Source organism: Postia placenta (assembly GCF_002117355.1).
Source record: "Postia placenta MAD-698-R-SB12 unplaced genomic scaffold POSPLAscaffold_4, whole genome shotgun sequence".
Classification (NCBI taxonomy): domain Eukaryota; kingdom Fungi; phylum Basidiomycota; class Agaricomycetes; order Polyporales; family Adustoporiaceae; genus Rhodonia; species Rhodonia placenta.
The window spans coordinates 1716699-1732089 of NW_020169835.1; the positions used below are offsets into that span (position 1 = coordinate 1716699).

Here is a 15391-nt window from a genome sequence, read left to right on the forward strand (position 1 = left end):
GCGAGTTTATGGATTTTATTCATCATCCTCTTCGATTTCCATCGAGCCTCCGGTGCCAAAGATACTACGGCCCCAACTGCTGTTTGCGCCCCCACTGACCTCGGGCGAAAAGATGTCGCCCGTTGGCAGTCCGGAACGTTGGGGGCCTCCACTGGAGTTGACCACCGTGTCGTCGTCTTCCTCTAAATTATCGGGGAGACTAGGCAGACCGAAGCTGTCGAGGTTGAGCACTACGGAGCGACGCCCTTTCTTGAATAAGGCAGGACGCGCTGCGGGAATGCCTCGGAGAACGGGGAGATCGAAAGGTGACCCAAGAGGGCGAGGTCGCTTCGTGGCGCGCAGGGCCGATCTTCCTAGACTTCTTCCTTCATCCTCGCAAGGCGGGAACAAGGGTGTATGTTCATGACTCGAGGATGCCGATGAGCTGTCAAGCCCTGCTTGGATGCTGTCGCGCTTCTGCGCTTGTACAGGCCCGCAAGCGTCGCTTTTGGGATGTCAGATGCTGGTGGGAGACATACCGCCAACGCACGTACGATTTTCTTAACATCCTGTATCCCCTCTTCAGGTTCTCGTACTTCGCCCTGAGCTCCCGTAGTTCCTCCATCAGATTCTCCATCTCTAGCCGAGCGTCTCGTTCGCCTTCTTGATGCTTCTGGGATGCTGCCATTGCCGACTCGCATCTCTCCATCAGGAGCCTCTTGTCCTCCAGAAGCGCATTGACACGGGACTCGAGACGCGTCGCAGTCGCTTGCAGCTGTCTGTTCGACTGTCCAGAGACATCGAGGAAGACGCGCCGCACGCTGGGGAGTATAAAAACATGGTATTTTGGTGGTACAAAGCGCAAATCCGGGTTTGCTGCGTGGCAGCGTCAACAAGAAGTCGAACGGCGAGCCGATGAAACGTACTGATGGGGAAATGAGCGCGACAGGTAGGACAAGAACCAGTTATGGCGTCTGCGTTCGCTTCGAGATGTGTAAATAAACAGGCTTCACAATGGAGATGACCTGGTGACGCGAGCTGTCAGTGATGCTGCTCCTGCGGGAAAGACTCGATAAGTTTGACGTACCGCAGGGTGTTGATACAGGGGACTTGAGATCGTCCAAGCAGATCCCACATGAGCCTTCAGACATTGCGAGTCAATGCCTGGGCCGTGGGCTGCTATGCGTGTGGGGTACAAATCTTGCGGCTCGTGGTGGTGGATGAGGTTCAAGTCGCGTCGGCTGCGAAGAACTGGGGACGCGTCGTTCAACACGGCGCGTCTTCAGGTACGATCGCATACGCTCACGTGATGTGACCGTCACGCGTCTGGACCCATCCAAGGGCGGGCCGCCTAGACTCATCCTCGCCTCGGGCTCGCTCAGTTCTACTTCGCTCTCGACGGTGGCGCAACGTCAGAAACGCGGTGCTCATCTCCTTTCTTGCGGTTTGGTCGCACCGGAACTTGCTTGTGGCATGGAGAGTGCACGACGAATGTGCACCCCATTCGAACCTGCCAGCGGACGCAAGAATATACACGGACAGGTCTTCGCGTTTGTCTTGTGCAGCTTGAATAGTGTAAGAGTCAGGAGGCGTGTATCACACTTCCTACGAGGGAATGCCGCTCTGTGATGCCACGGCAAGTCTCCGTTCCTTGCGGCATCTGACTCGGAATATGTTATAACGACTTGGCAGATGCATTTCGGTGCATTTCCGTCTTCACGCCGCAATTCTCGAATTGCCCATCGCATGCCCTAACTACCGTGTATGTGTGAGTGTGGGTGGTGTCATCATCATCCGCGGTAGACTTCGGAGGCGTCTCATCCTGTTGCTTCCGCAATCCTTCATTCTATATAATCCGCTAGGGCCTAGCTATATGGCCATCGCATATTACTACACCTGAACTCATCCCGACGTCTCTACCTCTCCAGTCTGAGGCATGCCCACTTGTATAATTTGCCTAGACTTTCTCAAAGACCCGGCTGCACTTCCGTGCGGTAAGCGTCTATCCTCAGACGTCCATCTTCCTTCCACTGAACTCGCCCTTACCGCCTAGGCCATGTATTCTGTCACCCTTGCATCGTCCAAGTGGTTCGTAAGGTCACACCATATACACACCACCACTTCTGTCCGACATGTCGGCACCCATACACTATCGGTACGTCCTTGCCCAAGATAAGCGCATCACATCAAAGCTGACGGGTGCACGCATCGTGGGACAGCGCAAGTGGACCCTACCCTGGTCCCGCATCATCTTCAACCACACGTTACCCCTTCCGTTCGCAAGCTTCAGCTGGAATATTCCATTCCATGTACCACGGCATCGTCTTCTGCAACCCCAGAATGCGATCGGCTTCGGGCAGAAGTCGCATCGCTCCGTCACTGCTGCACAATGTGGCGAAAACGCGCAGCAGTTCATGCGGCAGCCACGTTAGGACTCGTTGGCCTCACGCGAGTTGCCCGCGACGGCGCGATCAAGATGAAGGCGGAGAGGGACGAATTCGAGAAGAAATACCTCGCTTTGAAGCAGACATTCGAGGAGACACAGTCAGTATATATTGCGGTCCTCGTGCATAGTTGTACTCATGATCATCTAGGACATTGTCGACATTCCCACCTCAGCCCCGCTTCTGTCAGAAGCTCTGTGAGACGCCGCTGGCTCTCAGTCCGATGCCGTCGCGGCCCGCATCATGCGCTTCATTCCGCCTGCCCTCTCCTTCTCCGAGCGACGAGAGCTACTGCTCGGATTGCTCGGAGTGCAAGCCTCTGCAGAAGCGGAAGCGCGAGGAGTGCTTCGACATGCCGCTCAAGCGCACCCGCTCGAATTCCTCTCGCACAGAGTCGTCTCCTGAGATGTCGAAGCTGACCATCAAAGAATGTCCTCAAGAGACGTAGGGCTCGACATATACTTCTTTACACATTCTTCATTCATCTTGCGACCAGGCGAACTGTTTGTCAAACGTTCAGGATGTTAGTCGGGGCATCCGCCGTGATACCATGAGCTCCTCCCGCTTACACACCAGCACCTCTCAATTTGTTTCTGTCCCGTCCTGCTATGTAGCAATCAGGCTGTACATTCACGTCTTATTTCACTGGGTTCTTCAATTATTCCGTCAGCAGTTCCTGGCGTGAAGGATCTCCCTAATTTGTCCATTCTTTACTTTGGAACTCGCAACAACCGTGCGCGGTACGTGACAGGTTCAATTGTCAGCCCAACTACTACATACGAGGGGGTTTGCTCAACTATCGTCGTCTTTCCTAAAAAGTCCAACGTAGTGATTTGATTATCCTCGATATGTAACGCGTCCACGGCGTCAGACGACTCTGGCCTCTACTACGTGTCTGCGGCAGTAAGTAGAGCGTGTGGTGAACGTCTTAGTGACACTGACTTGCTACTTGTAGTGGCTGACGTCAAGTCTGGAGGTACAGAGTCGGATCACTCGGTCCATCAGGGCAAGAAAGCGGCCGCGCCGTTCGACAAGTGCGATGCCGATGTCATTCTGTGTTCCTGCGATTCGGTGTACTTTCATGTGTGGAAGAACATCCTCGCCGAGGCATCACCGTTCTTTCACGATCTCTTCAGCTTACCCCAGCCCGGGACCGGCGCGCTGATGCAGCAAGGCCAGATCGTCAACAAAGATGGCGTGCCCGTCATACAGGTGACGGAAGACAGTATTGTCCTCGACAGCCTTCTTCGTCTGTGTTATCCGACAGCCGATCCCGAGCTAGAGAGCTTGGAGAAGCTATGTCCGGTCTTAGAGGCCGTGAAGAAGTACATGGTGGACGCCCCCTTGCGTGATCTCAGGACACGCCTGCACGCTCTTGCTGAGACATCGCCTGTCAAGGTATACGCCATCGCTATATACCACGGCTGGGACGAGGAAGCCCGAGTGGCAGCGAAGTGCTTCCTTAACTACCCGCTGGACTTTAGCACCATCTGCGCAATGGAACTTGACGGGATCTCTGGTGGAGCGTATCACAGGCTTCTTGACTATCATCAACGATGCAGCCAAGCAGTGGCCGGACTGACAAAAGAATTCCTGTGGTTGAGCCCGGACGACTCGCAATCGTACCTTCTCGACCATATTCTCTGTCCCAGCTCACTTGTGACTTATAATTGGCCAAATACGAGACGCAATCCACGGAAATGGTGGATAGAGCATATGGAGCGTTCTGGCGCACTGCTCAAGGCCACGCCAAGTGGGAAAGCCATTGCTTCCCCTGGCTGGACGGATCAGGCGATAAAAGTCGCAATGGGATGTTCGGAGTGCAAACGGAATGTCCTCGTAGATATGAGGCGATTCACTGAAAGGTTTGCTGCCGAGGTGGAGAAAGTCACTTCAGAGGTGAGTCGGAAACATCTTGGGCTAGACCTTACCGATTGAGGAAATCACAACAGGTTGAGTTAGAGATCAAGGCATAGCGTGAAGGGGGGAGATGTAGATGGGTATGGAATCAGTTGTTTCAGCTCCCCTCGTAGTACTTGCCGCCGCTAAGTACACGTCGATACATGTGATTACTTCAAGGAGCTCCTTGTAGCCTGCAGAGCAGTAGGTCGAAAATTTCCAATGTGACGGGGATGGTGCGTTGTATAGCAGTCCGAGTACTCTGTCCGTAAGTTCTCTGACGCTCGGCCTACGTGAATAAAGAGATGAGCCCTCGAGCCATATATCCTCGCAATCTAGAAAGTCCAGCGTTGTCTCCTGGTTGTTCTCGTTTGGTCAACCTCGTTGCAAGAAGCCTGTACGGCGTCAAATGTGCAGTCGCCCGATTATCATCTCTTACCACATACGTTCATACCAGTAAGCGGAGCGTGAATCTATCTTCCTGGACATGCTAGTTGAATACTTTCACAGTGACCGATATCAAGTCTGAAGTAGCTGAGCCTGATGGCCAGAGCGAGATCAAGGAAGCTGCGGCACCCTTCAACAGGCGTAATGTCGATGTGATCTTGCGCTCCTGCGATAGCGTTGACTTTCGCGTCTGGAAAGCCATCCTGACGGAGGCCTCACCGTTCTTTGAGGACCACTTCAGCCTTCCCCAGCCGGATGCGCAAGATTCAGGGCAGCAGCCGAGCGACGATGGCCTCCCGATCATCCATCAACGAAACCTTTGAAAAATGCCAATGCATTATGCCAGTGACCAATACACACCAGTATAACTGCCCGCGATAAACCCCTGATGATATATTTATAACGTAGGTACAATGATGGTGATATTCGAGAGACACTCAACAGAATTGGAGGGCTATTGTGATTTGCAAGCATAATTTTACTGGCCTGACAGGGCTTGTATGGGGCTTGCAAGAAGGCCGGCCGTATGCTGAGTGATTGCGAACGTGCAGCAGGATCTGGTATTACATCCAAATTACTCGTGTATGGGTTAGGGGTACCCTTTCGAGGCGCTTTTTATGCGAGTCCAGACGATTTATTTGTCAAAAAGTAATTACGCGAATTTACTTTTACTCCATACAGCATGGGTACGTGTAGAGTGCGTCCGAGCCTCCAACAGCCGGGTTTCACATATTTGTACGGAGATATACATCAAAGCACAATTTACATACTGCCTTTGCCTTAGAGGTTTCTGACGGACAAAGTGCGCACCTGGTATTGGCCCCTTGTGTCAGATACGAATGTTACTCTTGTATAATGAGCTACTTCAATTCCTTAAAAGAAACCTAAGTATGTACAGCAGCCCGGCGCCATCCTCCAGGAGCTACATGACGGCTCCCAGATTGTCAACTACTTCCACCGCCACTCGTGCTCTCTGCCGCTGGCCCCCGCAACTGGCGCGCCACCCCCGCTACCATGCACGGTGTCTCGAACGAGCTGCTGGGGAATAACTATTGCAAGTCGATGTCCTGACAAAGACTACAGTTCTCGATCTGGCCAGCCATACGATTCTCACACATAAAGCCCAGTAGGGCCCCACGGAACACTGGATCGCATGGCTACCGGCCAGCACGGACATGTCGTGAGTGCGGGCTACTGTTTTGATACATCTGCTGAGATCTGCTGGGAGTTGATTGTGGATGAACTCACTGCCATATCAAATAATTAGAGCTATGCACGGTCTAGGTTAGGGTGAATGTGACTCCCTGAATTCCCCGCCGCCCCACTAATGGTGCGGAATTCTCAACGTCTGGCTACCCCCTTAGCATATATAAGACCATGTGTCCGCTAAGTGTGGCCTCTCATACCCAACTTTTAGCTTCCTTTGTCATTTCAACTACATTGTGTCGATCTAGTGGCCACCACTGCATACACTATGCAATCGGAAAACAAGCAATCCAGGTACGTTACTCACCATCATTTGTCTGAAGCAATACAGACTTTGACTGGACTGCCAATGCAGCGGAGCATGCTCCGGCGGTGGTGGACTAGGTGAGTACATGTGCTATCTATTGTAACACCAATTAATTCTATAAACAGGCCAGTTGTCAGCCACAATGTGAGTATCGGCATCTCGAGTGAGGTTCCAAGAGTAAGGAACGAGGTTGCAGGTACAGGTACGCCAGGGGTGCATCAACATCGCGCCAATCCCGATGCGATAACGCGACACCATGTGTGCGCGCACATGCAAAGCGTTCGGACGTGTTTGGTCGCCAACAACTGTAAATGCTTAAGCGCATCCCCACGGCGCTGTACATGCTCGGAGACATGATGAAGTAGTAATAGTCATAGTGCTCGTAGTAGTACTTGTGTTTCTGTACATCAAATGCATCTCCTTCTTGACCTGATGTCTGCGAGCTGTCTGGACCACCAAGATGTACCCGAGCGATGTGATGCTATAAAGGAAATAGTCGCTCAGTACTGTACAGCAATCCTGGTGACCTCATATATGTTGTTACAGCCAGTCAATAAATGCCATAGGTGGGAGATTCATATATATATTGTGATGACTTGTACTACATTACAAGGCGACAGCAACATGGCGTCCATTGGCCAGACATCATCAGAATTGCGCCTATGGCGTCGATTGCGAGCATTGGCATTTTGCGTGAGCGCTATAATGTCTTATCAGACCACTGCAATAATAACAAGCGATCACATCGATTGTGGTGCATTATAAGGGCCTTATAGAAGCCTTACAAGAAAAATCTGGTTTTGCTGATGTCCCGATGTCGGAGGATAGCGCCGTCCTCGACAGCCTCCTGCGCTTGTGTTATCCTACCCGCGATCCCGAGTTCGAGTCCCTCGAGAAGTTGCGCCCGGTTATGGAGGCCGCAATGAAGTTCTTGATGGAGGAGCCGTTGCGACGTCTTAAGGAACGTTTGCTCATATTTGCAGTGGAATCGCCAATCAGGGTGTACGCCATCGCGATCAAATGCGGATGGGAGGAGGAAGCCCGCAAAGCAGCAAGATGCTGCCTCAACTACTCCATTGATTGGAACGAGAGTGACATACCAGAGCTGCACGAGATAAACGGAGTGGCATACCATCGCATTCTCGACTACCATCGACAGTGCAGTGCTGCAGCGAAGGATCTCTGTAGTGACTCTTACCAATGGATAGACACACAGGAGCAATGGGCGTTCCTCGAATGTGGGATATGCATAGCCACGCAGGGGCAGCAAATTTTCAAGGACAATGTCAGGCGCACTCCACGAGGATGGTGGACAATATACATGGGGATGTTTGGAGTCTGGTTGGGATCTGGGCCGAGCGGAGCGACATTTATCAAAGCGAGCCAAACTTGGCCGATAGACGACAAGCCGGAGATAGAAGCTATGACATGTAAAACTTGCAAGGGAAAAATACATCGCCAAATGGCAGCGTTCAGCAAGAAACTTGCCGCTGAAGTGGATAGAGTCACTGCGCAGGTGTGTCTGCACGGCGAATATTATTATCAGAGTACTGTAGACACTAACTGACATCAATTGCTCTATAGATCGAGCTGAAAGTAGAAATATGAGCGTGTTGACCGATGTATCCACCGGTGATTAACATAGTCGTGTATATGAGTGTTGGGGCTCGAATCGGTTGCATCTACCCCGAGATTGCTGATATATATGTCCCAAATGAGAGCCCACGCTTTGACAGTTCCAACGATATGAGCCTTTAGGCAATTCATAATCGTTGCGGTGTAGAAGTAGCAATTTCATGCTGGTCAGTGGTGGGCTGTTCCTCGGTGTATGAACGGGAGATCAGTGAACCTCGCACGAAGCGGGATATGGTGGATGAAACGAGAAGGACCCACCGCGCTAACGGTAGTGTTAAAGGTTGTGTCATGACAAATGACTGCAGGCCTGTCGAAGATATAGTCCATAGAACACAGGACACATTAAGTTAGGTGCAAGAGACTGGGGGGGAGTACAGGGCAGCGATCGTTCCTCAGGACTGACACAGCATATGCGTACCAGATGCAGGATTTCGGAAGGCACACGCCGTCGCTGAGTGTCGCGCTACAGGCAACGTCCCAGGAAGCCATAGTCGATTATGCTCAACTCTATTTACAAACGCGTTGACCCGCCTAATAGCAAGCGGAGGAGCCATATCGGCGTCGTCCTGGGCTCCTGCAAAGGGGGGATGGACGGCAAGAACGCGTACGAATCCTTTCTGCACGCCTGATAAGGTCTGACTGCGAGTCGCTTTCGATCCGGGCGTACAGCACGGCCGGGGTGTCTCGCAGCCTACGAACCAATTTGAGAACAGAATGAAGTGTCAGAAAATGCCTGATCATGGGGCAGGCTACGTCTGACCCGTACGTTTCCGCGGATTCGGCCAGCGGACAATCTGGGCCTACCACAGTGGTGAACCTGACCTTTCGAGAGTCTCCTTACAGAGGACCCAGTGGTGCTACTGAAAGCAAGTAGACTCAGGAATAAATGTCACAAGTTCTAGGAAGTGTTTGAGGGGCAGAGAGAAACTCGCCGAGCATAGGCAGGTATCGCACAGGACGAGTTGCGAATGCGATGGACGCAACCAATTAGTGATGCTGGCTGTGCTGTGCTATTACGACGGCCAGCGCCGCCGATAAACAGATGACATAGATGCCCACTTTCTTCGAGAGCTTCATTAGCGACATAAGCCGGACGCAAATGCCCATGCTGTGACACTCCATGTGCCCCATCAGCTACAGGTATCATCACCATCACCGGAGAACACGTTGCGCGGACCACGTCCATTGTCATTCTTTGATGACTCTACATCCTGATTTCCAACTTGACCTAGAGACGAGGTGTCGTCATTATCAGGCTCGACTCAAGATCGCACGTCTCTGGATTTTGGGACGCACCTCAGAGACAACTCTGTCCAACTCGGCCGCAAATTTCTCATTGAATCGTCGCATGTGCTCCACCACCTTCTGCTTGCATACCGCGCAGTTCATAGCATCCAATACTGCTTGATCTGTCCAACCAGTGGATCTTATTGTTTCTGCGCTTGGCCTGTTCTCCAAAAGCTTGCCAGAACGTTCCATATGCTGCATCCACCAAGTCCTGGGAGTCCGTAGGACATCACCTAGCATATACCATTGCTGCTGGTCGCCTGCGCAGTTGGAGCATTCGAGAAACACCCAAGCATTCGCAGAGTCAATCCACCTGAATATCTTGACGAGACCAGTCGCAAGCTCGCCGCATCGTCTATGGTACTCGAGAAGCCGATGGTATGCCCCTGCACTGATATCTTCGAGTTCTGGAACATAGATTTTGTCCCATTCCCAAGCATGTCCGAGGAAGCATTTTGCTGCGTGACGAGCTTCTTCTTCTAGCCCGTAGCGTATAGCGACGGCATATGTGGAAATAGGCGACACGCTCGCGAATGCAAGCAGACGTGTTCTGAGAAGCTGCAGTGCCTCGTCCATGAGGTACTTTTTGGCGGCATCTATGACTGGTCGCAACTCGTCCAAACTCGCGAACTCAGGGTCGCGGATGGGATAACAGAAGCGAAGCAGCTTGTCTAGGACAACACTGTCTTCTGTCATTGGCACGACCGACACTGAATCGTCTTCGTCCTGCTGCTTCCCCGACGCAGCGGTCACGGGCTGGGGTAGACTGAACAGATCGTGGAAGAAGGGGGATGCCTCTGCAAGTATATTCTTCCAGACACGGAAATTCACTCTGTCGGAGGAGCGTAGAATAACATCCGCGCTCAACCTGTTGAATGGCGCGGCTGCTTCTCGCAACTCTTTCTGAGTCGCCTCCGGGTCAGCATCTGCGATCTCGACGTCAGCCACTACGGCAGAGTAAGTATTATGCCGAGACCTCGACAGTGGAATAATCTAGTACTCATTCACTTACTCTGCGATATGATATATGCAGAATTGAGGCACGGACCCACAGGGTCGCAGATTGTAACACATTCACTACTGCCATAGCTTCAGATTTGTTACCTCAGACCGTGGGAAGGCGCCTCACACTGACAGCTACTTGTGAAATGGTATTCCGTATTTACTGTACGCGGTCATTTTACCGTGCTGGTTACCCTCGGCCATCCTGTCGTTCACAGATTACGGCGTAGCACGCGTGGAACATTTGCATACCCACCCCGTAACATCCTGCCAGGCAACCAACTAGAAGTACTGGGAGAGGCCAGGTGAAAGTGTTCTAACAGTTGCCGTCTCCGCCTACCACCACATACACGGGGCACTCGACTTTATGAGGTTTATCGCTCGTAACTTTCCCGTTCTTGCAGTCAGAACCGTAGAACTTGAGTAAATGTCTATGTCGGGATACTTGCCATCTCCCTTCTCTCCTCCTCGTCCTCTTTCCCGTCCATCCTCCCGCAACTCTGTCCGTTCGAACGGGCGGCCTGCAAGTCCTTCCGTATCGCTCCCAGATGACACAGGTGCTTTGATTCTTGAACACTCCAGAGTCGACGCTGACCGGGCTGTGCATATCAGTTACCATCCGGACACAGATGTCCACGCTCCGACACTCCATCCGGCACCAGCAGGCACAGCTTCAGTCGCTGGAGAACACGCTATTGCGCGGCCCGCGGCCATTACCCCCAGGCATCATGGGCTCACCACCACATTCACCCATGGAGCTCGACTTGGCATCGGGGCAGCCCGCCACGTACAATCCAAGACTGCAGAAGCGCAACAGCTTCGAAGTGCTCCACGGGCTCGCTGGGCCCGATTCAAATCTACCGCTACCAAGACGCGACGAGAGGAGATTGTCGTTTGGAGAGGAAAATGGGATACGGGAGGGTATCCCAACCATGTCTGGTATACGATCATATAGCCCTACACGAACATTGAGTCGTACGTCACATCATTCTCCACTGATCGAGGTTTCCTGACTGATGGACCGAAGGAATACCCGTGTCATCTGTGGGTAAGTGATCGCACTGCTAGCAGCGCGCCGCGTGTTGACCCTCGCCTGCAAGGCAACGCACGAGCATTAGCTGAGGAAGGCCAGCAAGACAGCTCGCACGCCGCCTCAGCCCGGCTGTCGCCTAACTTTGGCGCGTCGACGTCGTCGTACTCCCCCACGTCGCCCAGCCGCCGCAGCTCCTTCGCGCCCGGAAACACGACCAAGGTGCTTGCAGACCTGCAGGCGGGCGTGCTCAACGCGAAGAACGCGCTCGAGAACACGAAGGCGCAACTCAGGGTCAGCCAGCGCCAGGTCAGCCAGCTGACGCGCCAGACGGAAGACCTGAAGGAGGTGCGCGAGCGGCTGCGGCTGGAGAACGAGGGGCTGAACAACGTGGTTGCGCGCAAGGAGCGGCTGCTACAGGAGGTGCGTCCCGGTGCCTGTCCTCTCCACGTCCGGTCTCCGACCGTGCCCCTCCGCGCCAGGTGCTGGACCGCGCGCGGAAGGCCGAAGCGGAAGCCATCTCGCTGAAGTCGCAGCTCAAGCTCGAGTCGACCAGCTCGAAGAAGTCGATCCGCGAGATGGACTCGTCGCTCGCGGAAGTGACTGCGCGCTCGCAGAAGGCGGAGCGCGAGTACGCCGTGCTGCGGGACTCGCTCAAGGGCCTTACGGCGTCGTTCCAGGCGGACGCGACCGCGCTGCGCGAGGAGATGCACCGGCGGGAGGAGAAGGTGCTGCGCGAGGCGGAGGAGGTCGGGCGGCGGTATACGCGGCTCGTCGCGGAGGTGCGGCGCGAGCGCGAGGAGAGCGGCGCGGGCGAGGTGAAGCGGCTCAAGGAGGAGAACGACCGCATACGCCACGAGGTCGAGCAGAGCTTCCGCGAGGACATTGGCGCGCTGCGCACGCAGGTGGAGAAGGTGGGTAAGGACAACGAGGAGGCGTGGCGGACGGCAAAGTGCGTGTTGTGTCTGCGCAAGTCTGCGTTCTGTGTGTGCTGACGGACGTGACGCTCGACAGGTCCCTCTCGGAAGAGCTGGCTCGTCTTCGCCGCCTTATGCGCGCAGAAGGCGCTGCGAATGCTGCGTCGGAGGCCGCTGCGGCCGATGCTTCCTCGTGATGACGTGGTATGTGGACTCATTCATAATCTTTCACTAATCTATCTGCATCCATAAAGCTTGCTTCGTTGTCATGTGTATGTTCCACGCCCCATATGATACCCCGTCGGCATGCTATCTCTTCCATCGCAATCACCGGACATAATCTACTGCAATAGTATGATGGCATCTAGCTGGGAATGACTGCATATCTTGAGGCATGGAGGCGGAACCCCGCGAGGCATGGTATTACACCCCAACATATAGCAGACGCCAACCTAAGCGAAGAACGTAAGACACACGAAATGCATTCTGTCACACCAAGAGTTCATTCTCAATATCATTTTAAAGACAATATCAACTGCTAATGTCAGGTGTCGCAACCAGTGATGGAGTGGATGGTAGAGGTTCAGTAGGGGCACAAAGGCAAGATATAGCCCATAGAAAGAAACGAAGGGATGTTGTTTGAGATGTGCAAAGAAGGAAGGACAGACACGACAATCGCGCCCGAAAATGTGAACGATACAAGGTGGAGCAACTGTGTATGACATACCACTAGCATACCACACCCTCCATAGCACTCATCTAGCTCCATGAATATCCATCCTACGAGTCTCCGATGTCGTGTTCGCGAGCAGGAACGATTCTGTTTCAGAGGGGTGCCGAAGATGTCGAAATTTCAACGTTGAAAATTCACGATGTTTTCAGTACCAGGACATGCACGACGACGAGGCGAGTCTAGCATAGCAAAAATGAAGACGATACACTTAGTATTTGTCGAGTCGAGATATTCGTATTCTCAGTGGGAGGCCGTTCAGCGAGAATTTGTTTGTGTTCGACGCGCGCGACACCTTTCGTGAAGACGGCACTAAGAAAATCAGACACAAGAGGTGCATTCCGTCATCCAGATTTGAGCTTCTGCCGCGAGCCCAGCTGCACCGCGCCCTTTGGCCGCCCCTTCTCGTCCACCGCAATCGGGAACGACGTCGATGGGCGTGTGTCTACCGACACGACACGCCTGCGCTTCTCAGGCGGCTTCAGGTTCCAGTCCGTGCCGAAGATGGGGCGCTGCAGCGTCGCGGGCGCGGGAAACGATGGCTGCGAACGTGGAGTGGGGAAGAGGGGAGGTAGAGGCTGAGACGACTCGGGGTCCAGGAAGCCAAGATCGGAATTCGCGGTGGTATCAGTAAGGGGGGTGTTATCATGGGTCGGGTATGCGTCGAGGACGTCGAGATCCTGCAGGCTCGTGAGCATGTGCACGGGACAGAAGCTATGGTCCACGGACGCACCTCGTCAGGGTTGAAGGCAGGCGTTGGGGTAGCTCGTTCCGAGCCCCGCCAGCGCGCCCGTCTTGCAGGGGGTATGGCCCGCGAGCGCAGCAGGTCGATCGTGGCCTCATGCTCCCCAACCTGCTGCCTCAACGCGGCGATCTTCGCCTTCTGCTTCGCTTCCTGACGCACACACCGCCCGTCAGTCCCCGGCGGCCCCAGGAGATGGCAGACGAGAGACAGCACCTTGTCCTTGTGCGCGAGGACCGTGTCCCACAGCCCGCGCGCCTCCTTCGCCTTCGCCGCGAGCTGCTCGCCGTGCTGCCTTCCCTGCGCCTCGAGGCGCAGGCGCAGACGCTCCGCCTCCTCGCGCGCGCCGACGAGCTCGTGCCGCGCTTTGTCTGCGGTGTCGACCGCGCTGCTCGCGAGACACCGTGCGTGCTCCGCGTCCTGGCGCAGCGCGTCCTTCTCCGTGCCCGCGGCGCGCAGATCGCTCTGCAGGGCCGTGAGCTGCTCCTTTTGGTTGGCGGCGGCCTCGAACACGGGCACGATGCGCTTCCAGAACGCCGCGATGGCGGCGAGGAGGGTCTGCGGGAGGGACGGAGAGTTTCGTACTGCATTTTGCACATAATTTACGGAGAAACTGGGCGAGACGCACCTCCATGTTGCCTGGTGGCCGGCTCAGACCGTCAATGACCTTTTGGATCTCGCGCGCGGCGCGCTGCACGGTCTCCGGGGTGCAGTCAGAGCTCATCATATTTATCCTCTCGCTGGCAAACGCGGCTTGCCTGAGCACCGCTGAGGGGTATGGCTGGTCATTGGCCGCGTCGCTAGCAGGAGCTGCCTGGCTGCGAGGCGCGTCTGGATCTCCTTCGATGAAGACGGCGAGGACGTCGGATAATCTGAAGGATACACGACAGATGGGACAGGGTTTTCGTGTATGCTGTTGAACGTAGTGTTCCAAGGATGGAAGGCAGAAGCCATGCCCTGGCGTGTAAATATGAGTGTAGGGGAAGCCGCAGAACCGGCCGAGTCGACGCACCGCAGGGAAGGAAGCGGAAGTCCTGGAGGAGGTGGCTGTCTTGACAGATGCTGCAGTGCGCTCTCATGTCTAGGCGATTCGTTGGATTGAGGGCTGGAGACGGTCTACTGCATAGTTCTATGCTCCGGTGAATGATGGCGAGCGCTTCTCGACGCGTCGACCTGCCAGCGCCTGACGCGCTTGTGGCGCCGACACGTGAATTCAGAATAGGCGCCGAGTTGGTGCATTAGCAACTATAGAAGCTGAACAACCTGTAAGTATGCATTCTACTGCAGGTTAGTTCGAGTAGAGGCTACAAAGCGAAGACGAACGCACCTCAGTCGTAGTGATACAACGACTGAGGAAAGGAGCGAAGGGAGGGGGGAAACACGAACTATATGTAGGGGGGAGAGGTATCCCGTGTGGAATGAGTAGAGAGACAGACGACGGATAGTATGACGTAGGTAAGCACACAACAACATCAATGAATCCGAACGGCACAAGGGTCGAACCGTCAAAAGCTTGACGCGCACAACTTGAGAAAATTGCCATTTTTAGCAGGGATCAAATATGATTGAAGGAGTTGCCAGTCGCAGGCTCACACCAATCTGTTCTCTGTTCTGGTCGTTCATCACGCTAGCCACTGCTCCCGCTGCCAAGGTTAGTCGTGCGTCAGCACGTCCTACAAGCATTCTAGCAGCTGATTTCCGGGTCACATTTGCGACGCCGTGCTCACGCTATCACATGGCACAGGATTCACCCAGCAACCCGTATA

At 54.2% G+C, this 15391-nt stretch overlaps 8 protein-coding genes across 8 annotated transcripts; 5 read left to right on the plus strand and 3 right to left on the minus strand.

Moving 5' to 3' along the window:
- Positions 1-15: 15 nt before the first annotated feature.
- Positions 16-1130, minus strand: POSPLADRAFT_1054956 (hypothetical protein; the record flags this gene model as incomplete). The annotated part of the gene is made up of 4 exons (XM_024480582.1): positions 16-484; positions 534-855; positions 906-1004; positions 1067-1130. 4 exons carry the CDS (start codon positions 1128-1130, stop codon positions 16-18), a joined length of 954 nt encoding a protein of 317 aa, XP_024341141.1.
- A 742-nt stretch (positions 1131-1872) lies between these two features.
- POSPLADRAFT_1168569 (hypothetical protein) lies at positions 1873-3099 on the plus strand. The gene is made up of 4 exons (XM_024488015.1): positions 1873-1973; positions 2033-2134; positions 2199-2523; positions 2574-3099. The coding sequence occupies exons 1-4, from the start codon at positions 1916-1918 to the stop codon at positions 2869-2871; spliced, it is 783 nt and encodes a 260-aa protein (XP_024341142.1). The 5' UTR covers positions 1873-1915; the 3' UTR covers positions 2872-3099.
- A 278-nt stretch (positions 3100-3377) lies between these two features.
- On the plus strand, positions 3378-4361 carry POSPLADRAFT_1138318 (hypothetical protein; the record flags this gene model as incomplete). Its single annotated transcript, XM_024484892.1, has 2 exons — positions 3378-3494; positions 3570-4361. Coding segments are annotated over 2 exons (909 nt in total), but the record flags the coding sequence as incomplete, so codon positions are not given.
- Positions 4362-4900: 539 nt separating this feature from the next.
- POSPLADRAFT_1137738 (hypothetical protein) lies at positions 4901-5092 on the plus strand (the record flags this gene model as incomplete). The annotated part of the gene is made up of 1 exon (XM_024484827.1): positions 4901-5092. A coding segment is annotated over one exon (192 nt), but the record flags the coding sequence as incomplete, so codon positions are not given.
- A 1151-nt stretch (positions 5093-6243) lies between these two features.
- Positions 6244-7849, plus strand: POSPLADRAFT_1138588 (hypothetical protein; the record flags this gene model as incomplete). Its single annotated transcript, XM_024484925.1, has 4 exons — positions 6244-6269; positions 6331-6381; positions 6896-6975; positions 7020-7849. 4 exons carry the CDS (start codon positions 6244-6246, stop codon positions 7847-7849), a joined length of 987 nt encoding a protein of 328 aa, XP_024341145.1.
- Positions 7850-9121: 1272 nt separating this feature from the next.
- POSPLADRAFT_1054959 (hypothetical protein) lies at positions 9122-10410 on the minus strand (the record flags this gene model as incomplete). The annotated part of the gene is made up of 3 exons (XM_024480583.1): positions 9122-9145; positions 9214-10151; positions 10371-10410. The coding sequence occupies 3 exons, from the start codon at positions 10408-10410 to the stop codon at positions 9122-9124; spliced, it is 1002 nt and encodes a 333-aa protein (XP_024341146.1).
- Positions 10411-10633: 223 nt separating this feature from the next.
- POSPLADRAFT_1054960 (hypothetical protein) lies at positions 10634-12350 on the plus strand (the record flags this gene model as incomplete). The annotated part of the gene is made up of 6 exons (XM_024480584.1): positions 10634-10763; positions 10819-11181; positions 11234-11254; positions 11307-11659; positions 11719-12188; positions 12251-12350. 6 exons carry the CDS (start codon positions 10634-10636, stop codon positions 12348-12350), a joined length of 1437 nt encoding a protein of 478 aa, XP_024341147.1.
- Positions 12351-13227: 877 nt separating this feature from the next.
- On the minus strand, positions 13228-14704 carry POSPLADRAFT_1045428 (hypothetical protein; the record flags this gene model as incomplete). The annotated part of the gene is made up of 5 exons (XM_024478749.1): positions 13228-13563; positions 13617-13778; positions 13842-14129; positions 14392-14582; positions 14638-14704. The coding sequence occupies 5 exons, from the start codon at positions 14702-14704 to the stop codon at positions 13228-13230; spliced, it is 1044 nt and encodes a 347-aa protein (XP_024341148.1).
- Between the last annotated feature and the right edge of the window lie 687 nt (positions 14705-15391).

What these genes read in the sequence shown, in the direction of transcription:
- POSPLADRAFT_1168569 (XM_024488015.1), top strand. Translation starts at nt 1,916, where the DNA reads ATGCCCACTTGTATAATTTGCCTAGACTTTCTCAAAGACCCGGCTGCA. An exon ending in CCCGGCTGCACTTCCGTGCG is followed by an intron (nt 1,974 to 2,032) that starts GTAAGCGTCTAT and finishes CTTACCGCCTAG; the next exon opens with GCCATGTATTCTGTCACCCT. An exon ending in TCGGCACCCATACACTATCG is followed by an intron (nt 2,135 to 2,198) that starts GTACGTCCTTGC and finishes ATCGTGGGACAG; the next exon opens with CGCAAGTGGACCCTACCCTG.